This window comes from Physeter macrocephalus, chromosome 14 (assembly GCF_002837175.3).
Source record: "Physeter macrocephalus isolate SW-GA chromosome 14, ASM283717v5, whole genome shotgun sequence".
Taxonomy (NCBI): domain Eukaryota; kingdom Metazoa; phylum Chordata; class Mammalia; order Artiodactyla; family Physeteridae; genus Physeter; species Physeter macrocephalus.
Window position 1 is genome coordinate 584,201 of NC_041227.1, and position 24,516 is coordinate 608,716.

Genomic DNA, 24,516 nt, shown 5'->3' on the forward strand with positions numbered 1-24,516 from the left:
CCGCCGCCGCCTCGGCCATGCGGCTCCCGGGCCGGGGAACTGGGCTCGGCCCCGCGCCGCCCCCCGCGCGCCGCCCCCGCTGAGCCCGCGCCCGCCCGGGCGCCGCCCGGCACCATGGTGCAGAAGTCTCGCAACGGCGGCGTGTACCCTGGCCCGAGCGGGGAGAAGAAGCTCAAGGTGGGCTTCGTGGGGCTGGACCCCGGCGCGCCCGACTCCACCCGAGACGGCGCGCTGCTCATCGCCGGCTCCGAGGCCCCCAAGCGCGGCAGCATCCTGAGTAAGCCGCGCGCGGGCGGCGCGGGCGCCGGGAAGCCCCCCAAGCGCAACGCCTTCTACCGCAAGCTGCAGAATTTCCTCTACAACGTGTTGGAGCGGCCGCGCGGCTGGGCTTTCATCTACCACGCCTACGTGTGAGTGCCCACCCGGGCGGCGGGCGCGGGTCGCGAGGCACCCGGGCGATCGGCCGCTGGCGGCCCGTGGGCGCGCAGCTGCGGGCGACGAGGGCCTCCGTGTGTGTCCGAGCGCCCGCGTCGCTCACACCGTGTGCCTGGGGTCCCTTGGTTCAGGCGAAGGGCAGAGGTTGGAGAGCGATTTTGGAGACATCTGGTCGGAAGGAGTTCTGAGGTCGGGGTGGGGGCGCCTGTCCCCCTCCCGCGCCCGCCAGCGGCCTGGTTGGGTTGCATCAGTCCCTCCCCCGCAGGATGGGGAGATGTGCAGCGCCCCAGCCTCCCCTCCTCAGCCCCGAGAGGCCCCTCCCCACGGCCACTGCACCGAACAAAGGGCCGACCAGGGAGGGAGGGCGGCGCTGCCTGTCCTGTCACTGGATCTGGACTCCTAGAGGGCCCCCTCTAGATGGGTTCCCTCAAAGAAGGGGAAATGGGGGCAGGGGCTGGCCAACCCGTCCCCATCCCCCCAAGCCGCTCACTCTCCTTCTGGGGTGAGCTTCTGGGGTGCTGAAATGGCGGAGGGGTCCCACCGTTACTCTCCTCCCCCAGCCGTAGGCTGAGGGCAGTTAGTTGGCTGTCCTGCCCCGTGGTGCCTGCACCCACCCCTGGCCTGGCCTGCGTCGCCCCACCCTCCCCTCCACCCAGCACAGCCCTGAGCCCCTCTGCAGCTGCTAGCTGGAGGAGCAGGTGCATGCCTGATGCCCTGTGCGCATTCTGGGCTCCAGAACCCCTTTATTGCAGAGTGGACCCCCAGGAAGAGGGGTGCCACCATCCTGGGGCCGCCAGCCCTGGCCCTGGGAGGGCTGTCGGTGTCCCTGGGCCCGATGTTCAGGGAACTCCTGGCTCCTGAGGCAGGGCTGGTGGCCACAGGCCGGCATTGTGTGCACACGGGTGTTCGAGCGTGTGGCGTTTGTGTGTGTGTGTGTGTGTGCGTGTGCGCGCGCGCCCGTGCTGGTGGCGAGCACGGCCTCTGAGCCTACAGGCGCTCTCTCCCATCCCAGCTAGACTGGGCCCGGGACTCGGCCATTTTGTGAGAAAGAGGCATTTGGGGATGGGAGTGAGGGGTGGATTCTGGGAAACCATCTCCGACCAAGTGCCCACCTGGGATGAGGGGGTGTGTGCCCGTGAGTGTGCCTATGACCTGTGAGTGTGTGCTCTGGACGGACCCTCTGTGGGTGGGGGAGAAGACCCTGGGAGGAAACGCCAAGCTGCTGGAGGGGTAGGTGTCCTGGGGGTCACCGCAGCCCTGGGGGCCTCCTGGCCGCTGTCCCCAGCCCCAGCGCTGAGCCACCCCGTGAGTCCCAAGAGGCAGAGGCTCCCCTGGCACTGTGTCGGCCCCCGCCTGCCCCAGGGAGGTGACCCGGCTCTTCCCAGGGCGGACATGCCCAGGTGCGCTCTTCCTCCTTGGAAGAGCCCCGTGTCTCCTCTCCCTGCCGGGCGGGGGCCAGCTCTGGTCAGCCAGGTCCTGGCCCGAGGTGACCTCTGGTGTGTGGGCACAGCCCAGCGGTGCCCCCACTCCTGTCTGACCCGTGGTGCGGCTGCCGGAGGGTTTGCTGTGCTTTGGGCACGAAGGTCCCCGCCGGCAGCACGTCCCGGGGTCCCCTCTGTGTGGCCTCTCCCTGCCCAGGCCTGAAGTGGCCGGCCCTCTGTGCGTCCTGCGTCCTGGAAGCTGCAGCCTCCAGAACTGGGAGCAGAGTGTGGGGACTGGGGGCCAGGCAGCTGCTCTTGGGTGTGGGTCTGCGTTGCCCCCCCTCAGAAGTGCCTGAGTCGGGACAGGTGGGCCTGCAGTGTGTGAGGGTCCAGGGGCAGTGAAGGGGGCACCGCTGCCCCTGCCCCCAAGGCATTGTGGAGGCTACCGCGTGGGGTCCCCACTCTCCCGGCGTGGCCCGGGGGTGCCGCTGAACGGCCACATCTCTGTCCCACCGCTGCTGCTCGTTGGTCCCCCCGGGTCCCCGGGCCTGGAATTCCTAGCTGTCCCCGGCCCAGCCCATCCTTGGGGCCCAGCCCACTGGACTCGGGGCGCCTTCCCTGCCCCCATGCTGGTCCCGAATGGTGCGGCCTCCCCTGTGCACCCCTCGCCCCCAGCAGGGACTGGCCCTCGTCTGTTTGGTTTGTTGATTAAACCGGCTCAAGCCCCTCCTGAGCTGGGCCTGGGGGGGGCCCGTGGGGGCGGGGAGTAGTCCCAGGGCCGGGGCAGCGCTACCCTCCTGGGCCACCTTCCTCTGCCTTTTGCGGCCAAAGCCCGGCTTCTGGAAGGCAGAGGCGTGCTGAGCCCTCTGGCTGTCAGAGGTGGGGAGGGGGCTGGCCGCCCTCTGTCCCCCGGGCCTGCCGGGCATCAGGCCAGGTGCCCCCCGCCCTCTGCGGAAGGGGCTGTCTCCGTGGACGTGCCTCTGGGCCTGGAGCCGTCGCCATCACTGCTTCTGCCTGTGAGCGGCTCCACAAGCACTTCTGGGGGCGGGAGGCTTCCCTGAGTCAGGAGGGATCCCGGACCAGGCTGAGGGGAGCCCGCCCGGGCCACCCCTCCCAGCCGGCTGGGCAGGTTCCCGCCCCGCGTGACTCCTCACCCAGATCTGGCTGGGATTCTGGGCGGGCAGGCTGGTGTTGTCCGCGGGGAGGGGGGGCCCCTGGAGCTGGGCCGTGTGGGGTGGGGAAGCGGCTCATCTCAGCTCCTCACTGCCTGCCCTTCACGCCCGCAGGCAGGTCTCGGGGCTCCGAGGGTCTGTGCACCCCTAGAGCAGGGCGTCTTTACAGGAGAGGAGTTTCTAGCTACGGTCTAGAGTTTTCATGAGTTTCTCAGAGGGGGTGTGAGCCACAGAAAAGGCCCCAAACCCCTTCAGGGATGCGTGTCCAGGCCCGTGGGGCCCCAGGGGCGACTCATCTGCTTCAGGCAAGCCCCTGGGGGTCCTTTGAGAGCCTGGCTTGGGCGCGCTGCCCCCTCCCCTCTCGGGTGGGAGCGGCAGCTGCTCCATCATGGTGGGGGGGGTGGGGGGGTCTCCCCGGGGCTCAAGTTAGGAGGGGAGGGGAACCGCACGTCTTCTGGGCCGGCCCGCCGTCTGCTGATCTCAGGCCTTCCTCACTTTGTGGCCCCGTTTTCACTGGTGAGGAAACCGAGGCTGAGGTGGTCGAGCTCCTGAGTTGCCCCACTCGTGCCGGACAGAAGGGGTCTCTGCCCAGTGATGGGAGCTCGGGGTGCAGATCGGTTGACTTTTCCAACATCCAAAAGCCACTTGGAGTTGCCCCGTGAGACTGTGTTTGAAATAGGCGGGATGGAAAATGCCGGTGACTGCAGGGCAGGGACTGGCCCCTGGAGGCCGGGGCTCTCCTGAGAGGCTCACTCTTGTCAGCTGCCTTCTCTCGGGCTGGTCCAGCGAGCCCCCTCCGCCCTCGGATGGCGTCCAGGTGGGTCTCGGGGGGGGCCTCCGACATTTCGGGGCCGGTGGCTGGGGGCAGCGGGGTGGGGGCCTGGGGCCTCGGGGCCCTGCTGCAGTCCCCTGCGTGGCCTCGGATATCCCAAGCGGGGTTCCACATTGGGTCACGTGCAGGCCGCCCGCTGCCCCCTCTCACCTGTCTGCCCTCGGGTGGGCAGGTGTGGGCGCACGTGCTGGCCTCTCTTTTCCTCGGTGTGACTGCACTTGGGGGGCGTGGGGGGGCCCAGGGCAAGTGGCCAGGGTCTGCTTCTGAGAGGAGGCTGGGGTCGGAATGGCTGTAGTTTCAGCTTCGTTCAGCTCCCAGACCTCGCTGCAATCCTGGGGAGGCAATGTCTATTGATTGAAGCGTTGGAGAATCTTATGGAAATTTCCCCAAAGGTGAAAACGGTAGGAGGGTTGTGGTTTCCAGGGAGACCAGGGCTCACTGTCCCCGGCTGGCTGTCTGGAGACCTCAGGCCTCCTTGTAGGATTTCTCGCCCGCAATAAGAACAATGAAGTGTTTCTTAATCGCGGTGTCTAATTACACTGTCGGGAATCCCCGCAAACGGTCTGTGTCCTCAAGGTAATGGGGTCGTAGGAAGGTCCATTCTTGACAGTTTCACAGATCAGAACAAAGAAAAGTCTCTGTTTTGTGAGAAACCAGTCCAAGTCAAACATTGAAACTAGTCGACTCGCCGGGGGGCTTCGACGTGGGTACCGCCTCTGAAAACACCTAAACCCCGAATGACTGTGAAGAGCCTGGCTTGTTTCCAAGAGCTCAGCCCGAGTCCGGTGGCGGATGGAGTGTCTCGGGGGTGTTCTTCCCGGTTCGTTTCCGTCAGTAAACGAATCCTAGGCTGTGTTAGTCCCTGCGCTCCTGCCGTCCACGATGAGGCCCGCAGTCTGCTCCCGGCCATCGCTCACAAGGCGTCCTGAGTCCGTCCTGGTGAGCCCCCCAGGCTGCCCCCGCCCCGGGAGCTGCGCTCTGCGTGCCCCGGACGAGGAACAGGCTCCAGAGGACCCGGCAGAGGGGGGCTGGCGCGCCCGGGACAGCACCCCGGGCCGTCCGCCCTCAGCGCGGCCCGGGTACGTTCTCGGTCCCATCGGCCAGCGGCTGGGCCTGGATGGAGGGGTTTGGGGCTACTGTGAACGTGGCCGCGTGATTAGACGCGGGGCCCCCGTCTGAAGCTGCGTTTGTCCAGGAGGACTGGCCGTTTTCCTAAAGGACCTCACTGTTCTACAGCTGCCCGGGTATTGGGAGAGGTCTTCCTTCCACGGCTGACTGCTCCCAGCACCCTGGACCTGCAAGCATGGAGGCCAGAACGGTTTTGGCTTGAAAAGGCCCGTTGCGAGCGGGTTGTACCAATGGATGCCCAGACCGTAAAGGGGACCTCAGGTTTGCGCATGGGCCGCGTCCCGATGAGCTACACCCCCTCCTACGCTGTCGTGGGGTGACTCAGCGTCACGTGGGCCGCCAGGCTGAGCCCACCCCCGGACGGCACTGCCCCGGAGCGCGGGAGACTCCTTCTAGCACAGCCACTCCCTTCCGAAGGCTGGTGCCCGGCTGCGCTTTCCCACAGCGGTTTGCCGACGGCTCTGCGGCATCGGGAAACGGGCCTCATCTGTGCCATGCAGTTCCCTCCCAGCTGCGGGGCGCCCGGCCAGCAAGCCCGGGCCAGCTTACTAGTCTCTACGGAGACTCGCCGGGGGGCTTCGACGTGGGTACCGCCTCTGAAAACACCTAAACCCCGAATGACTGTGAAGAGCCTGGCTTGTTTCCAAGAGCTCAGCCCGAGTCCGGTGGCGGATGGAGTGTCTCGGGGGTGTTCTTCCCGGTTCGTTTCCGTCAGTAAACGAATCCTAGGCTGTGTTAGTCCCTGCGCTCCTGCCGTCCACGATGAGGCCCGCAGTCTGCTCCCGGCCATCGCTCACAAGGCGTCCTGAGTCCGTCCTGGTGAGCCCCCCAGGCTGCCCCCGCCCCGGGAGCTGCGCTCTGCGTGCCCCGGACGAGGAACAGGCTCCAGAGGACCCGGCAGAGGGGGACTGGCGCGCCCGGGACAGCACCCCGGGCCGTCCGCCCTCAGCGCGGCCCGGGTACGTTCTCGGTCCCATCGGCCAGCGGCTGGGCCTGGATGGAGGGGTTTGGGGCTACTGTGAACGTGGCCGCGTGATTAGACGCGGGGCCCCCGTCTGAAGCTGCGTTTGTCCAGGAGGACTGGCCGTTTTCCTAAAGGACCTCACTGTTCTACAGCTGCCCGGGTATTGGGAGAGGTCTTCCTTCCACGGCTGACTGCTCCCAGCACCCTGGACCTGCAAGCATGGAGGCCAGAACGGTTTTGGCTTGAAAAGGCCCGTTGCGAGCGGGTTGTACCAATGGATGCCCAGACCGTAAAGGGGACCTCAGGTTTGCGCATGGGCCGCGTCCCGATGAGCTACACCCCCTCCTACGCTGTCGTGGGGTGACTCAGCGTCACGTGGGCCGCCAGGCTGAGCCCACCCCCGGACGGCACTGCCCCGGAGCGCGGGAGACTCCTTCTAGCACAGCCACTCCCTTCCGAAGGCTGGTGCCCGGCTGCGCTTTCCCACAGCGGTTTGCCGACGGCTCTGCGGCATCGGGAAACGGGCCTCATCTGTGCCATGCAGTTCCCTCCCAGCTGCGGGGCGCCCGGCCAGCAAGCCCGGGCCAGCTTGGTGAGATCCGAGGTAGAAAGAAGGGGGGCGTGCAGCCCCGAGGTTGTGCCCCAGGGACTCTGCCTTCCATGCTGAGGGGAGGGTTTGACGAAGCTGCCCCCGGCCCCCTAGGCCCTCTTTCCACTTTTCTGCAGGCGGCCGTGGCCCGATGACCGCTCTCAGCTTGCTCCCCTGGCAGCGGGTGGGGCGGCAGTGAACCCCCAAAACCCCTCTTGGTGAGGTGGGTGCGTGCAGGAGGGGTCAGGGCAGAGAGAGGACTATTTCTAAAGCCTGTCTGCTCCTCGTGTGAATTAAGACAGCCGTGGCCGGAGTTGGAGGGAGGTGGTCCAGGTGCTGTTTTGCAAACGGTCTGGAGATAGGGAGAGGGCTGGTCTTTGTTGTTTGAAGCTGGGCTGCGCCAAGCTTGTAATTCATCCAGGAGGAAGCAGGGCTGGGGGTGCCTGGGTCTTGGAGCCCCTGGTGGGCAGCTCTGGGGCCTGCGTGCCTCCCAGTGGGGGCTGCAGGGCCCACATTCCTTAGTTTGCCCTGGCGCGTTTGGGTGGCTTCACCCACAGCCCAGCCAGAGCCCCGGGGGATGCAGGCCCCAGAGTTCCCTACTGTGAAGGCCTGGGTCCGGCAAGTGAGGGTTCCGTCGTGCCAAGGGGGTTCCCCGGGGAACGGGCAGGATGGTGCCTGCCGAAGGGATAACAGGGACAGCGGCAGGACTTCTACCAGGTGTCATGACGCTGCGGGGCGGGGCGCAGGTGAGCCGGGCTGAGTAACGGACCCAAGCGCGCGCTGGTGAGCGGGCCAGCAGCGCTCAAGCCCGGCAGAGGCTGGGTGCGGGCTGTGCCTTCTCCAGCAGCCCCAAGGACAGTGGGGAGACCCCCGGTCTGGGGGCGAGTGCCCGCCCACGAGGGGGCTCTCGCTTCTTCTCGGCCACCAGCCGCCCAGAAGCTGGGATCGGCCAAAGGGAGGGCACGCTGCAGCGGGCAGGCCTTTCCCGGCAGCTCCTTGCAGAGGCCGTGCTGGCTCCACTTGGTTGAGACCTGAGGGTGGGTGTGTTCCAGCCGCCAGCCCCTGAGTCTGACCTTCGTCTCCAGGATGTACTCGGAGCTGAGCGTCCTTAGGCTCTGCCGGCTGCCCGGCTCGAGTAAAATTAGGTCTTTAATTTTTTCAGGTTACCCGGAATAATTTTTTAAAAATATTTGTTTATTTATTTATTTATTTGGCTGTGCCGGGTCTTAGTCGCAGCACGTGGGCTCCTCAGTTGTGAGCTCTTAGTTGCAGCGTGCGTGTGGGATCTAGTTCCCTGGCCGGGGAGCGAACCCGGGCCCCCTGCATTGGGAGCGTGGCGTCTCAGCCACTGCACCACCAGGGACGTCCCCTGGCATAATTTTGTAAATGTACAGAACCGCGCTTGTTCCAGAAGGTTCTACTCAGAGTCACTGGAGACAGCGTCTCCAGAGATTCATTGATCGTCTGTTGTGGTGACAGGTCTCAGCTCCCAGGTTGCTCCTGGCTGTCTGCTGCGTGTGCCCCCGCCCAGGCCCCTCCCTCCTCCAGGTCCTGTCTGGTCCGCCCCTTCCTTCCCTGGAGCCTCAGTCTTGACCTGACTAGAGAGCTTAGAACCTTTGAGTTTGCTTTTACATTTAGGCTTGGAAAAAAATATTTGAAGGGTTTGTCTGAGGAAAAGGCCACTTTCTCCTGGGGTTCCAGGCTTTGGGGGAGGAAGCGGGGGTGGGGGGGCGTGGGATGTGGAAGTGAGAGGAGCCTGGGCGAGCACCTGTTGGTCCATTTCTGCTCCTGGGAGCGGGGCTCTGAGCAGGGCTGCCCGTCCTGCCGGGCCTGGCTGGCTCCACTGGCGTTTAGAAGTCTGTTCTCCCCAGAGCCCAGGCCTTGATGTGGGGTGTGGTGGCAGCACCGGGACGGGCCCTCCGCAGGAGGGCAGGGCCTGACCCGGGGTTCCGACTTTCACATGGGGCACAGGAAGTGAGAGCATCTGGAGCTCAGCCTCTGGCGGGCGTGACCCGGGTGAGCCGAGGCAGGACCGGCGTGCAGGGCGCTGGCCACGGTCCTGATCACGAGCCCGCGGCCGGCTCTCCAAGTGAGCTCCGTGCAGGACCATGGACGGTGGGGAAATTTGCCCACCACTGGCCGGCCTGGGGAAGGGGCTCTTGGGGCAGGCGCACGGCCACCCCTCATCTGGGCCACTTGCTTCCGCCTCCCGATTCAGCCTTTTGCGCTCACAGAGCTCTTTCCTCCTTGGTTAATGTTCTCCGAGACGGTCCTCTCCGATTTGTGTGGTTTGATTAGCTGAGAGCTGAATTAATATCGTGTGGACGGAAATCCAGTGTTTCAGGCCAGGTGGTGGGCAGACAGCACTGCGTGGTCTGAGCGAGAGGGGCTGGCGGCCTCTTAGAGAAACACTTGGTTATGGTCCATGATCTTTTCCGATTATGAAAATGACACACGTCCACCGTGGGAAGCGGAGAAGATGCGGAAAACCTGAGGAGGAGTGTTTGTCCTTCCCGATTTACTTCCGAGCATCTGTGCCCGTCTCTGCGTTTCTTAAAGGAGATCGGCTTCGGGCTCTGTCATCCTCCTCCGTGCTAACCGTGTGTGGTGGATATTTTCCCGTGGAATCAGACAAGTCTCTGCTGCACGAGCGTTGGGCTTTGTCTCTGTGATCAGGGCTCCGGGTGCCCCTGGGGTCGGGGGAGAATGCGGTGGCCCTGTCACTGATCCCTCACCCTACGCCCTCGGTGGCTCACGGCTGGGGAGCAGAGAGCGCCTCTGGCCTGGAGAAGGACCCCAGGCAAGCACGTGCTGGTGGCCCCCGGGGGTCAGGAGCAGGGCTGGTCCAGGAGGGGGCTTGTTAGAACGAGGTCCTGCCCACGGCCGAGCCCTCCGTCGCTGTCGCTGGAGGTGTGCAAATGGAGGCCGGCAGAACACCAGGAGTGCTTTTAGGGGACCCCTGAGCTACGGAGCCGCGGGGAACGGGGGGAGGGGGCCAGCCCGAGAGCCGCTGGGAGGGTCCGGGGGAGCAGGCCTGGCCGTGCTGTCGACCTGGGGAGGCCGGTCTGTGAGGGGCCCTGGTGTGGGGGTACCCCGAGTGCCTGCGTGGGGTCCTGTGCTCACGAAAGGGACGTCAGATGCCGGGGGTAGTCCACACTGACCCCTCGTGGGGGGAGGAGCACCTCTCCCCCGAGAGATGGTGTTTGCCCTGGGTCCTGACCTCAGAGGCCTGTCCACGGCAGTGCCCTCCCTCGGGGGACCCCTCCCCTCCTCACCCCGCCCCCGCGCAGGCTTCCATGCGGTGGGGCTGTGGGACCCGCAGGGCCGGAGTCAGCCACGCTGACCGTTTCGTCAGGCCAGCTCCCCGGACAGAGCCCGGCACGCGAGGGACCCCAGAGGTGGCCGTGCTGGGGGTGCGTGTGGCAGGCCTGGGGGACGCACCCCAGGACGGGGACCCCCAGAGTGAGCCAGGGCCTGGGGAGACCAGGACTCACAAGGACAGAGCTCAGCGTGGACCATGGGAGAAAACACACCTGGAGGGGGACCCCCGCCCCACAGCTCAGGAAGTCACCCAGCCAGCGGTTGCCGGCTCCCCACGCGTGGATGCTAAGGCGTCCCAAGGGGAGGCTGGGGCCCTCCTTGCCCCCCAAGAGGCCTCAGGGCAGTGTCCTTCCTTGAAGGATGGGGTCAGGCCCCCTGCCGGCAGGGGTTGCGGGAGCAAAGTGGGCAGGGGGTGTGCTCTCCCACCCGCGTCTGCGCTGACGCAGAGGGGAGCCGAGGCACAGGTGCGGAGGGCTTGCCCCTCTGCTCCAGTCCCTGACAACCTGGCCTGCTTCTCTTTTTTTCTTTAATCGAGGTGAGATGCACAGAATGAGCAATTATTCCATTTAATTTAATTCGAGGGAGGCCTCAAATGCCGAGGCCGGAGCCGGGCCTCCCCAGGGCCTGGGACTTTCTGTGTTGGGGCCTGTCAGGTCGGAGGCGTTTACTGAGCACTTACTTGCCGTGTACGGGGGTCCTGGGAGCCCCCTGCTTCACCCCCCACGGCCCAGGCTCGGGTGGGTGCTTCCGAGAACCTTCCAGTCTCCCGTCAGCAGGCTCAGGCAGGGCCTGGCTGGGCTGCCCGGCGGGCGGGCCTCGTTTCCAGGGTGGGGTCTGCACACGGCCTTCCGCTCCCTCCGCCACGTCTGCCTCGCGCCCGGAGCAGCCGTCGGGAGTCCAGGCTTCCTGTCGCCCGGAGGTTTGGCAGTGGAGCCAGGTACTGGAGGCAGAGCAGTTCATTAAGGGTGAAATTAGATTCCGGGCTGCGGCGCCGACTGCAGTCCTGCTGGACGAGGCAGCGGGAGCTTCCCCGGGGACCCGGCGCGGGAGCTTGGGCCTCACGCGGCGGCTCCTCCCCGCGTCCTCCCCGGGGCTCCCGGGCCACCCGGCCTTATCGGGATGGACGCTATTCTGGGGAGGCCCCGCCGGTGGAAGGGGTGCCCCGCGCGGCCACGGCGAGCTGCGTGACAGCCTCCGTTTTCTCACCTGTAAGTCGGACGGGCGTCTTCTTCCAATCTGCGGGGTCCTGGCCCGCCTGGTGCATAGCTGAATTGCAGCCTGGGGGGTAGTGCTTGATGCCAGGGACCCCTCCCCATCCTCCTCTCCCAGCCCTGCCAGCCAGGGGCTGGGGGTGAGCAAGTGGGGTGCTGATAACAGGGCTTCCCTTCCTCCCAACGCTGCCATTGGCTTATAAAAGGTGTATGTCACTAAATATGTGAATGAAACGAATAATCCCAGTCCCCTCCCAGCTCAGTCTTTGAAGGGAGCGAGGGAGTCCGGGCTGTGGGCCAGCAGATACGGCCCCCACCCTGGCGCCCTCCCAGCAGTGGGAACCAGACGTGGGGACGAGGTGGCAGAGGCTTTGTCACGTTTTCCGGAAAAGAAATATTCCGTGCAGTCAGATGGGGGGGAGGGGGGGAGGGGAGAGCCGAGAGCAGGGGGGGTCTCCCTCTGGAGGTGGCGGCTGCCCCCTCCCGAGAGTGCAGGGCAGGCGGAACGCACACGTGTGCACCCAGGACCTGCGGCACGGCTGTGGCTGGGCTGACCGCCTCGAGGGGTGTTGTCAGGCCTTGACTGGGGGGCTCCCCTGGCCACTGCCCGAGCCTCCACCACCCTCAGGCCCTCCCGTCACCTCCCGCCTGCCCTGTCTCTCCGTGCATCAGAATCCCTACGCGGAGGACCCTGCCGTGCCTCCACCTGTTTCGAAAGAGGGGTCCATCTCTGCCCAGAGCTCAGGCTGTGGAAGTCCCTCCTGGTGTCTGGCTGAGGTCTCTCCTGCTGCTGTGGGTCCTGCAGTGCCGGGGTCAACCCCAGCTCATGGCCACTCGTGAACTGGGTGGCGCGGGCCTGGGTGAGCATCTGGGGTGTGGTGGTTCTGACACTCACTCCCCAGTTGGCCTCCCTCCCCGCTGCCCCGGTGAGCAGGGTCTGAGGTCCCTGGCTGCCCTGCCCCTCCACCTGACCCCCATCACAGCCCCTGCAATCTGGGGCTGGGGACCAGCTGCTTGAGCTGCTCGTCTCCTTGGCAACCGCTGCCAGGGAAGCATACTGACGTTGAATTCATTATCATAATTAGCCACCTTGTTCTGCCTTTGGAGCCACCTCCTGCCTCCCCTCCTTTCTTTTCCTGCAGCCTGGACAGTTCCCAGCTGGAGGGCGTGAGAACTCCCCTCCCCCAGGGCCCTGGGGCCTCTGTCCGGCATTGGGGAGATGTACAGGATGGTGCTGGCCGTTGAGCTGAACCTTGCAGCAGGGGCACGGGTCTCCCTGCCTGTGGGCGGGTTGAACTGCTCACCGGTCCCATCTGGGGAGAAGCGGACCCAGCTACTAGCCACCACGTCCTCTGGGGCCTGGGGGGTCAGTGCTCAGCACACAGCTTGCCTCCCGGGGCCTCCCAGTGGTGCCGGCGGCGTCCACCCTGCACCTCCCCAATGCCTCTCCAGAGGAGGAGAGGGGAGGAGGGGGTCCCTTTGATCCACAGCTGCCAGCTCCCATGAGCCTGCCAGGAGCCAGAGCCCAGGTCACCGAGGCAAGAGAGGTCTTTGGGAAGGAAGGCCCCTGCCTGGCTCAGATTCCCCAGGGTCTCCAGGACGCTCCGGTGCCCAGGGCCCCAGCATAACCGCAGCGGGCGACCCCGCGATGGGCCTCAGGGCTGGGGGTGATCACCTGCGTCGTCCTGCGGGAGGGCTGGCCCCGCCACCCCCCGGCTCCCCGGGGCTGGGCCCCCAGGGAAGTGTCCCCTGTAATGGAGGATGCCATGCCTGGGACCACGAGGCCAGAGGCGGAGCCCCATCCAGCCTCGCGGGACGGGCGTGGGCTTCGGAGGTCTCTGGGCCCAGGACGCGGCTGTGTGCTGGGCAGGGGTGGTCGTTGGTCACAGGGTTACCCGCAGACAGGAGGGGACCTGGAAGTGAGTGCCTTTTCCCCATCGTGGCTGCCTGTGAGTGGCCGAGGGGTGGGGGACATCACTGCCCTTTGGAGTTGTCCCTCTCTTGATCTGCGGGGGCCCTGCCTGCACCTGGAGGCATGGCTGGGGTGCCCGCTGCCCGTGGGAGTCTGCTGCCCGCCTCTCCTTCCTCCTAGTCGTGTGGGTGTGCTGGCCTCTTTCTGGAGTGTCCATCCTGCTGCATCCCCTGCACACCCCAGGCGGTGCCATCTGTGGCCATCTGTCCCAAAACATCAGAAGCAAAACTTGGAATGTCGCTGGCACTTCCCGGGGCGGGGCCGCTGGGGAGGTTCCCAGCTCGGGCCGCAGGTTTGTCTCCTGAACTGCTGGTGGGGCTCCCGACAGCTCGGCCGCTGCCCGCTGGGAAGGGCTGCGCTTCGTGCAGCGTGCCCTGGCCATTCTGGAAGGTTCCGAGATGCTGGTCAGAGCGCCCTGGGGAGGTGGGGCTGAGAGGGCCTGGTCACCTTGGGACCTGGGTCTTTCCTGCTTTTCTTTAGAGGAATGTTTTTATACAGAGCGAGGAGCTGGCCTTCGTGGGCGCGGCCCCGGACTCAGTCTCCCTGACAGGCGGCGATGGCGTCAGGCCTCCCGGGGCCCCGATCTCCAGTCTGGTCAGACTTGCCCGCTGCCGGGTCCTGGACACGCTGTCTCCCCCGCCGCCCCCCACCCCCCACCCCCCGCCTGGCGCCACTCCACTTGCCCTTCCCTCTGCCAGGAACACGTTCCCTTCTCTGTTGGCCCCACCAGCTCTTCATCCTGCAGTGCTGTGGACACCTCCACAGGGAAGCCCACCATGTTATGCGTCCCCGCGGCTCCCGCGTCCAGTGCTGAGCTGAGCCGGGTCCAGGTGCCCCTTCTGAGATGGGGGTCCTGCCAGTCTCTCCCACCGCCCAGGCTCCGGCGTCCTGACTCGCCACCCTGGGATCTCCTCTGACCCTGGCAGATCCTCTCTGGGCACGTGGGCTCCTTCCCACTGCAGGCAGAGAATTGCGAGTATAAGGCACATGAGACATCTGGACATTTTTTCCCCCAGGGCTCAGCTAATTGAATAAATTGGCTAATGAGCAAAGGAAATTAATTGAGGTTTTGAAACGTGACCGTTTCCCCGGGTGCGTTTTGTCTGCGCCGGCGGCCTCCGTTATCCGCCGTAGCGCCTCTGCCCTGGAGCTGGGGGCGCGTCCGGAGACGTCCTCGGGGCACGCTCGGGGGAGGGGCCGCATGTGGAGGCGGGTCTGCGCCTCTCTGGGCCCCGTTGTCAGGCCTCTGGGGCACGTGGGCAGGGCCGCCGCTCAGTGACGCGGGCTGGGCTGGGCGGGGTAGGGCCCGAGTCACTGTCGCGGTGGCCCGGCTGAGGCTGGACCACGCGGCTTCGGCTCTCAGGGGTCTCATCTCCCCTCCTCCACCACTACCACGGAGGACGGTGGTCTCGACTCCCTGGGGTGATGGGGGTGTCCCAGTGGTGATGAAGTGGGAGGGGCGTGGTGTGCGGTCCCCGCCCAGCTTCCCACACCGGGTGCTCTGAGCCTCAGGAGGCCTGGACCCTGTCCTCAGCCCTCAGGGGCTCTGCTCCCTGGGACCCCAGCCCCACCCTGTCCGCTCTGGCTGGACACCCGCTGCCCGTCGGCTCCCGGCTCCGTTAGCGGCCCCGCCGGCACCGCCTGCGGACACAGGTCCGGGGGCCAAGGGCGCTGGGACGGTGTGTGTGAGGCTGGTGTGAACCGGGAGACTGGAAGTGTCTGCCTCGGGGCCTGGCGGGGAAGCGGTTGTGGCTGAGGAGCGGGGTGACTGCGTACGGGGTGCGCGGCGTGGGCCCGGGCCGCGCGGTTCGCTCATTTCTCGTTTGCCCGGTGGCCCAGAAGGCAGCGTCCCCGCTTGTGTTCCCGCTGAGAGGGACGTTGGCGGGGGCGGTGGGGGGAGCACGGCGGGCATCCTGGAGAGCAGCTGGGCCCAGTCATCACCGTGGAGCCCCGGCCTGCCCTGCGCCTTCCCGCGCCGGCTGTGCGCCCGGCCTGGCTGACCGCCCTCTGCTCCGGCCCCCAGGTTCCTGCTGGTCTTCTCCTGCCTCGTGCTGTCTGTGTTCTCCACCATCAAGGAGTACGAGAAGAGCTCGGAGGGCGCGCTCTACATCCTGGTGGGTCCCGCAGGTCGGCGCAGACGGGCCTGATGGCGGCGGAGCCCGTGGGCGGCAGCCTGTCCCCGGTCCCGTTGGTCTGATCTCCCAGACGCCCACCGGCAGGGACCCCCGTCCTCCTGGCACCCATGGCCCCTGCTCTTCCTGGTAGCCCTCGGGTCCCTCCCAGCCTCCCCTCCTGACGTGGGTGGTGCTGCCGCATCCTCGGCCCCCACCCGCCCCTCCCCCGAACGCCCCCGGCGCCCTGTTCCCCTCCAGCCTAGGCTGGCCCCTCCCTGTGCCGTCACAGTGCCTGATAGCCCCCCCACCGTCCCCACCCCCTTTCCCGCCTTCTGTTCTCACTGGAGCCTGAGGGCCCCGGCGGCCCCCTCCACCTCAGAGTGTGGGGTGTTCCCTGGCAGATGTGGGCGTGGGCTGGGGGCTGTGAAGCTCACAGCAACCCCGTGATAGGTCGGGACAGGCGCCATGGCAACCACGGGTCACTTCTGTGTTGCTGTTGGTGATGGAGGTACGGGGCCCCAGGGGAGCTGATGCCGCCTCCAGACGCACCTCTGGGGAGCCCTCCGCCCCTGCCCGCCCTGCGCTGTGTCCTGGGGCTGCCCCGGGCATGGGAGCCCCACCCCCTTGGCAGTTAGGCGAGACCCTCCGTCGGCTCTGCCCTCTGTGTCCCCGCTCGCACGCGGGCTGAGCCGGCGGTGGCTCAGCTGTGGCTTCCCCTGCAGGAGATCGTGACCATCGTGGTGTTCGGCGTGGAGTACTTCGTGCGGATCTGGGCCGCGGGCTGCTGCTGCCGGTACCGCGGCTGGAGGGGGCGGCTCAAGTTTGCGCGGAAGCCCTTCTGTGTGATCGGTGAGGCCCGGTGCGGGTGGGGGCAGGCAGGGCTGCAGGGTCGGCTCCTTCTGGAAGTTTCTCGTCACCTGCCCTCTTGGCGTCGGAGCCCGTGGTTACTGTGGCCCGAGCGCAGGGCGATGAGGTGTCGGGCGGCCGTGCCCGGGGCAGGGCTGGGCTGGGCGGACGGTGGGGCCGGGCGCGCGCCGGCACTCCGCGTGCGTCCGTCCGTCCGTCCTCCCGGGGCCCTGGCGGGGCGGCCCTCCGCGGCAGGGGCCGCCCCGAGCTCCGCCGCCGTCTCCCGCAGACGTCATGGTGCTCACCGCATCCATCGCCGTGCTGGCCGCCGGCTCCCAGGGCAACGTCTTCGCCACGTCGGCGCTGCGCAGCCTGCGCTTCCTGCAGATCCTGCGCATGATCCGCATGGACCGGCGGGGCGGCACCTGGAAGCTGCTGGGCTCCGTGGTCTACGCGCACAGCAAGGTGAGCGGGCAGGGCCCCGGCCCTCGCTTCCTCTGGGCGCCCTCCCGTGACGTGACCATCTGCCCCTCTCTCCGGCTCGTCCGCCAGGTCCGGTCCGTCTGGGCCCCGGTGCCGGCTCGCTCCTTGGCTGCGTGGCTGTGCTGGATCAGTAGCCACTGCCCCCCAGCACCCAGGCTCCTGCCCATTTAGGCTGAGGCTTGTGGGGGCCGCTGGCCGTGGGACCCGCAAGGTGGCTGCAGCCCCGTGTCCCGCCCAGACCCCGCCCTGCCGGGCTCCGCCAGGAGCCCGTCCTCTTGTGGGTGGGCTTATTGGCCCAAGAGTCCCTTCCGCACTACCCTTGCTGTCTGAGCCCGGAGGCTGGGGCTTGGCTGGCAGGACAGAGAGGGTGGTGGTCCCCCAGGGTGCTGAGGTGCTGGACCCCCAGGAAGGGCGGCCAGTCGGGGTGTCTCCCCCAGGCTCAGGCAAGTTGGGGTGGGGTCCCAGCAGGCCCAAGATTCTCCAGCCTGACCGGCTGACGGCCGCCCGGGGACACTCCCTTCCCGGGTGGGTGCGGCACTGAGCCATCCCTACCCACCGCCCTCCGGGGGTGAGGTGCGTAGGTCTGGGACCACCCAGGGCTGGAACTGGAAAACGCGCTCCCCCTCCTGCCTGCCCCGGGCTCGGGGCTGCTGGGGCTCTGCGGCGGGCTCTCGGGAGGGGTACCCACCCGCCGAAGCCCGGGGGATGCAGCGCCCAGCACACCTCCAGGCAGGCGGGGCCTCGCGCTCCCGGGCGTGAGTCGGGCTGGACTCTGGCCCAGCGGCTGTGATTGATGTGCCTCTTTCAGGAGCTGGTCACTGCCTGGTACATCGGCTTCCTCTGCCTCATCCTGGCCTCGTTTCTGGTGTACTTGGCGGAGAAGGGGGAGAACGATCACTTTGATACCTACGCGGACGCGCTCTGGTGGGGCCTGGTGAGTGCCCGGCCGCCGGGGCCATCGCCCTTCGCCGAGGACACGCTCGCCGGGTGTGGCCTTCCTCGGGGTCTCTGCTGTGCACCGTCTGCCCTCCCCTGCTCCCCACTCCAGGATGTGCCCCTGAGCCCCGGGCCTGGACAGGAGACACACAGCTCTCCCTGGCCGACCTGGCCAGAGGCGTCTCTCTGGGGCCTGCTGCTGGCCACTACTGGATGCGATGCCACGTGGACGTGGCGGCCCAGGCGGGGTGGTGGTAGGGGATGCGCTGGCCTGCGTGGGGTGGAGAGAGGCCTGGCCCCGGGGAGCCTGTGCCTAGCCGTGGCCAGTCATGGCCCTCCTTCCTCACTGACCCCCTGTGTGACCTCTGTGACGGGGGGAGAGGGGTCCTGCGGTCCTGTTGATGGGCAGGAGAGCTTGGAAAAGGGGAGATGGACACCCTGGCTCTCCCAGCTCAACCTCCCAGGCTGCCCCCGCCCAGGGTGGGTCCGGAACTGGTGGATTTTCAGCCCATGCTCACGGCCACCCACCTCCTGAGCCCCTCGAGGGCCCCTCTCCTGTCACCGGGTGCAAGTGGCCTCTTCTGAGAAAAGCCTTCCTGGGCCACCCTCGGAAGGGCCCCTCCTGCTCTGAGTGGCGATGCCCCGCGTTCTCGGAGTGTGCCCTCTGGAGACCAGGCTGGGCCCCGCGGGCCTCGGCCCCAGGGGCTGCACGGACCTCGGCCTGGCTCCTCCTCCCCGTTTCCACGGACGTCCCCAGGCAGGGGGCCAGAGTGCCCTCCTTTGCGAGCTCTTCCTGGGGGTACTGGACACTCAGCCTGGGGGCACTGGCCGGGGGGTCGTGTGCAGGGTCCCGTGGGTGTGGGAGGTTAGAGGCCATTGTCTCCGGGGACCCCAGACCCAGTTCCGAAAACGAGGACCACGTGACCTCGGGCAGGTGCTGCAAATCCAGTCGCTGGCAAGAGGGGTGCCTGCTTTCACCCGGCCGTGAAGCCAGGGAGCAGTTTACTTGTAGTTACTGTATTAATTGCCACGAGGCCCGGAGTCTGTGTCCCTCCACCGACCACGCGGGAAGCAGGGTGATCGGGAGCCTGGCCGGGGTGGGGCTCGGCGGGAGAGGGGAGTTGAGGCGCGGGCACCGAGAGCCGCGCATCGGAGCCCGCGGCCGCCGTGCGTCCCGCCTCTGACCGGACAGCCCGGGGCCTCGCCGCTCTCCCGGCCTGCCCTGCCCAGGCCCTCCGCGGGGGCCTCCCCATTTTACCAGTTGAAGCAAAATCTTAAACACGCCGAATAGTGCCTGAGTGTTACAGTGAAAACGTGCCCCCGCTCCCATCCCCCACTTTTGGCGCCCCTCCCCCCCGAAGACGGGGGAACCCTTCTGCATATTCCCCACTTACACCGGGATTTCCTCTGTGAGCTTCATTTTCATTTTATTTTAGGCCGTGCCTCGCGGCTTTCGGGATCTTAGTCCCCCGACCAGGGATTGAACCCAGGCCCTCGGCAGTGAGAGCGCCTAGGCCTAACCACTGGACCGCCAGGGAGTTCCCCCCCACCGCCCCGTGAACTTTAGACTTCAGAGGCTCACTTTATTCTGTGATAGGGTGCGATCAGCCCCCTCCCTGTCCCTGTCACTCTTGGAAAGCGTCCTGCCCGACCCCCCCTTTCTTCTGCTCTGTGGGCCTGGGGTCCTCGGAGGGGCCTCGCTGGCGTCGGGGGAGCCCCCCCGCTGCGGCGCGCTCCAGCCAGCCCCCCGAACGCTGGCCGTGAACGCTGACCCCCGAGGGCTGGGCCCCCCAGCGCCGAGTCTCCCGGCGCCACCCCCAGCCTGCCCTTGGTTGGGAGGTCACAGCCTTCTGAGGGAAGAAGTGCGTGAGACGCGCGCGTCTGAAGGTGCCCCAGTTCCACGCTTCCGGGCCCCTCCCTCCCTGACGCTCTTCTGGAACGTGGGCCCTGTGGAGGGTGGGGGGGGCTTCCTTCCAGGAGGCTGGTGCCCTTTGCGGCTTCGAAGTCTACAGCTTCCTCCTTCCCTTCTTCCCGGGGCTCCGAGGCCGCTGGTGAGACCCCTGGACCGCGGAATGTGTCCTGTCTAGATGCCTCATCTCTTTGCCTACATCCTGGAGGTGTCTTCCACCTGACTCTGTATGATTTTGGTCTCATTTTCAAGACCCTTTGTTTTGTGGATACTCTTTCTTCTTCTCTCTGTCTGGGGATAACGGAATTTTTAGGAAGTCTTTGCCCCGTTGGAGGCTTTCTGACCAGCTCTGGGGGCCCCAAGAGTAGGGCCAGGCATGGGGGCTACATGCCCGGCTGCTGGTGGGTGGGCAGGAGGGGAAGCGTCTCCCCTCTCGCTGCTCCAGTGTTCGCCGGTGCTGGGGGGACATGGGTCTGCAGTCCTGGGGCGGGTGCAGGCGCCCTGGCACAGACTCGCCGTCCTGCCCTGTGCGCCCTGTGCCTCCATCAGCGCCAGGTCTGGGGGCCTTTCCTTGAGCCCCGAGAGCCCTTGGGTTTCTCCCCACCTCCTGGCCCTGAGTCAGGCCCGCATCGGCCTCCGTCTTGCCCGGTTCTCTGCCCTCGCCCTCGGCTTGTGTCCTTTCACGGCCTTTCCTGTCGCACTGCCGAGTTTTGGGGGAGGGGGGGGCGTGATTTTAAGTATTTTACGTCTTTAAAATGTGTTTAGCTTCTGTTGAAAGCAGTCGAACAGAGGAGCCCAATCACCGGGAGGTTTCTGGTGAGAAGCGAGTGTCCTTCTCACTCCACCCAGCTCCCTGTTACCTGCGCCCAGCTCGCTGGCGTCCTGCCAGAACCTTCTATGCAGGCCCGAATGCCTTGGCTGAGATTTCGCGGGTGACCGGCACAGAGGTCCCTGCTGGCGAAGCCATGATTATTCAGCGCCGTTTTGCAGACTTTTCTCGGACCGCACAGTGGGCTTTGGGTGGACTCTCTGCGTGACCCCAGAGTCGGGGGGATGGATTCCCAGGGTGGACGGTGGGTGGATGGTGAGAGGTGTCCGTGCCTCTGGGGCGTGGGCCAGTTGACCCTGCTGTCCGAGTCCCCCGATGAGGAAGCTCTGCTCCCGTCCTTCGCCTGACCAGGGCCGCCGGTGCCCCCAGTCCCCCCTCCTTCTCACACCTCGGCCCCTCCCTCTGTTTGGCTAAGACCTCCCCTCTCAGGGCCCGCCCGGTCCCACCTCCCAGCCCAGCTGGCCGCGTGGTCTGTCCTGAGCCTCCGTACCTGCCTCTGTGTGTGGCCTTGGTGGTCCTGCACACCAGGCCTGAGCCTCCACTTTAGCAGGTTTTGTGGCAGCTACCTGACAGTGGCCCCCTCCACCTGGGCTGCTGGGAAGGCCCGTCCGGGCCCCACTTCCTCCTTGCCCGCTCCGCACCGCAGAGCAATTCTAAACACCAGCCCTGCCTGCCACACCCTGGGGAGGGGCCTTTTCCTTCTCCTGTCTCATCCCTCCTGTCGCCTCCTCCAGCCCCACCCCCGGCCCGGCCCGGTCTCCTGGCCTCAGCTTACAGGCCACCCTCCGAAGGGCCCACACGACCCTCTCCGCGTCCCCGGAAGGTCCCTCGGCACTGTCACCTCTCAGGCCCCTGGCTCTCTCCTAGCCTCCTGGCTCCTGGCTGGGTGTGAAATGGGAGCAGAGCCTGACCCCCACTCCCAGCACGTAGGGAAGGAGCAGAGGTTCGGAGTTCGGATGTGACTGTTGACGGGGGGAGGGCGGCCGACGGTGACCCTGGCCTCCCGGGCCCTGGGAGGGCGGCGTGGCGGGCCGTCTGTCCGGCTGCCCTGAGGCCTCAGGGGGAGGGGCTGGCTCAGGCCCCGGGCCTCCAGGCGGCCACCGTCCGGCCTGGCTGAGCGATGGGGCCTGCCGTCCGCAGATCACCCTGACGACCATCGGCTACGGGGACAAGTACCCCCAGACCTGGAACGGGAGGCTCCTGGCGGCAACTTTCACCCTCATCGGCGTCTCCTTCTTTGCTCTTCCTGCTGTGAGTCCTGCCTCCTCCTGCCTTTGCTGGGCATGGGTCTGGGCTCCCCTGGTGACCACAGCTGCCCTCGGGGCCACGTGGGGCAGGGGCAGGGCTCCCAGCAGGTCCACAGCCCCCAGGAGTGGACGTGGCGGCCTCTACCACCTGCCGCCCCAGGCTGCACCTTCTGACCCGTGGGTCTGCGGGTCACGGTCAGCGCCTCCCAGCCTTGTGGGCTTGGCCGGTCGGGTCCTTGTGACCAGGAGCGGTGCTGTACGGTGACACAGCTCCGTCAGGTCTCCTTCAGAAGAGGCAAGGGCCCTGTTAACCCTCTACCCGCAGCTGTGGGGGGCGGGGCTGGCGATGCTGCTCTCCCAGTGGCCCTTCTCGGTGACCCCGGGCCACACCCCTCCACTCACTCCAGTGTGGACAAATTGGGGAGGAGGATTAACCTCTGGGCCCAGATGTGTTCAGAGTGGGCCCTGCCAGGCTCCTGTAAGCCTGAAGTTCCCTTTACCCCAAATCCAAGTCTTTCCCCCCAGCCTGTCTCCTGGCACTGGGGGCTGAGGGGGCAGGAGGGTGGAGCCAGAAGTGTGCAGGCAAGGGTGGGGTGGGGGTGCGGTCCCCAGATGCGGTCTGACCCTGAGGAGCTCAGTGTGGGGCTGTGGTCCCTGGGGCATCGTCTGACCCCGTTGACTTGCAGGGCATTTTGGGGTCTGGCTTTGCCCTGAAAGTTCAGGAGCAGCATCGTCAGAAGCACTTCGAGAAGAGGCGGAACCCTGCAGCAGGCCTGATCCAGGTGAGTCCAGGCGGCCCCCCCACATGGAGTGCCACGTGGACCTCCATGTAGACCGGCAGAACCCCTGGCCTGGGCCCACGGTGTTGAAGTGGAGCCCTGCTTGGCGTCTGTCTCCCTGTTGGGGAATTCGAGTCTGTGCTGAGAGCCAGCTTAGGTGCCCGCAGCTGTCTGGCAGCTGCAGCACAGGCAGCAGCAAGGCGGGTGCTGGCCAGCGTTCTGTGGGCCCTGAGTCCTGGGCCAGGCTGTCCCAGGTGCCCCCGAGGTGTCCCTTCACAGCACTGACACCCATCCTGCACTCGTGGGAGCAGGGTTCAGAGATCCCCACGCAGGTAGGCGCCAGAGCGATGTCTGTGCTGCCCTAGCTCACAATGCCCACCCCATCGCTGGGGGTCACGGTGGCCACTCGGCCTCCAGTAGTGCTTCGTGAGCCATCCTGAGAGCGTGGGCCCGAGCACAGGCTGCCCGATGGGCCCAGCGTTCCTGCAGCCCCTCCCAAAGCCCAGGGGACCCAGTGGACCTTTGGAGTTGACTGGCCTTTACTGCTGGCTGGACACTGCCCTGGCCCCTCAAGTGCATTTCTTTTTTAAAGATGTGGTCTTGCCCTGGGTGCGGCCTACTTTTGTGTATGTATGTATGCATGTGTCTTTCACCATAAGAACTTCAAATGGCTACTTCTTTTAAATGCAAAAGAGTGTGAAGAAGAACAAAAATGCCCCCCAGCCCCACCCACTATTGACAATAAAGTCACAGCACTACGTGTGGTTCAGAGGTTTGAGTAGCACACGGAAGGAGCATGGCCTGAACACACAGCACCTACCCTCTGCCCCTCCTCTCCGAGAAGCTCGGAGGTTTGGGAAGGAGACGTGGAAGAATTAGGGCTTGGGAAGGACCCCCATACACTGGGGGATCTAGGAGGCACAGACGTGCCCAGTGCTGGACGCAGGCTCAGAAGTGACTGGAGAAGACACTAATTGCTCACCTCAGGCTGATCTTTAGACTCCATGCAAGCAGGAAGTGATGGCTAAGGCAGAGCTGTAAGTGACCTTCTCAGATGTTGGAGGAGTGCCCCAACACAGGGCCAGTCTGCAGAGGCTGAGAGCCTTTGTTTCCTCTTCGGTTCTTTGGGTTTAAGGGAACGTCTCTCAAGTCACCATCTGACCACTGAGCTAAGGGAACAGAGACTTCAGTGACCACACACAACAAAGAATACAGCATTTATGGCCTAGCTTAGAAAAGTCACTTAACAAACTACTACAATCAACAACAAGCAGCAGCCACAAACTCCGGGGATGGGGAGGAATCTGACTTCCAGAGGTACCACATTACAATACTCAAAATGTCTAGTTTTCAACAAAAAATTGTGAGGCATGCAAAGAAACAAGAAGGTATGATCCAGTCACAGGAAAATAAAAAAAGTAATAGAAACTGTCCTTGAAGAAGCCCTGATGTTTGATTTACTAGACAAAGACTTTCAATTAGCTGTTTAAATATGCACAAAAGACTAAAGGAATCCATGGAAATGAACTAAAGGAAATCAGAAGAATGATGTCTCACCAAATAGTCAATGTCCATAGAGATAGAAATAATAAAAAGGAAACAGATAGAAGTTCTGGAGCTGAAGAGTACAATAACTGAAATGAAAAATGCACTAGAGGGTTCAGCAGCAGATCTGAGCAGGCAGAAGGAAGAATCGGCAGACTTGAAGACAGGTGAGGTGAAGTTACCCAGTCTGAGGAGCAGAAAAAGAACAAGTGAAGAAAAATGAGCAGAGCCCATGAGACCTGTGGGATACCATCTGATGTACCAATATTTGCATAATGGGAGCCCCAGAAAGAGAAGAGGGGTTGGGAAAAAAGAATACCTGAAAAAATAAGGCTGAAAACTTCCCAGATTTGATGAAAGACGTGAATCTGTACATCCAAGTAGTATAAAGTCAAAGAGATTCACACCAGGACTCATTATGATCAAACTGTTGAAGCCCACAGACAGACGGAGTCTTGGAAGCAGCAGGAGAGAAAGGACTCTTGGTGCCCAAGGGTCCTCAGTGAGGGTAACTGCCGATTTCTCATCAGAAACCACGGGGGCCAGAAGGCAGTGGGATGACGTGTTTAAAATCTGCAAAGAAAAAACTGTCGACCCAGAATTCTGGTCTGGCAAAATTATGCTTCAAAAGAGAAATCACAGCATTCCCATAAAAACAAAAGCTGAGGGAGTTTGTAGCTAATAGACCTGCCCTACAAGAAATGCTGGAGAGGGCTCTTCAGACGGAAGTGAAAGGACCCTGGACAGTAACTCAAGCCACACAGACACTGGTAGAGTTAACTA

At 65.0% G+C, this 24,516-nt stretch overlaps 1 protein-coding gene across 5 annotated transcripts in view; it reads left to right on the top strand.

Moving 5' to 3' along the window:
• Positions 1-114: 114 nt before the first annotated feature.
• The window catches only part of KCNQ2 (potassium voltage-gated channel subfamily Q member 2), a 47,949-nt gene continuing 23,547 nt past the window's right edge, over positions 115-24,516 (top strand). For all 5 annotated transcript variants that reach the window (XM_024128436.1, XM_055090149.1, XM_024128438.1 and 2 more), the window contains exons 1-7: positions 115-410; positions 15,069-15,159; positions 15,882-16,008; positions 16,295-16,470; positions 17,297-17,422; positions 21,303-21,413; positions 22,096-22,191. In XM_024128436.1, the coding sequence (XP_023984204.1) occupies positions 115-410; positions 15,069-15,159; positions 15,882-16,008; positions 16,295-16,470; positions 17,297-17,422; positions 21,303-21,413; positions 22,096-22,191 (1,023 nt within the window). The remainder of the gene's footprint in view (positions 411-15,068; positions 15,160-15,881; positions 16,009-16,294; positions 16,471-17,296; positions 17,423-21,302; positions 21,414-22,095; positions 22,192-24,516) is intronic.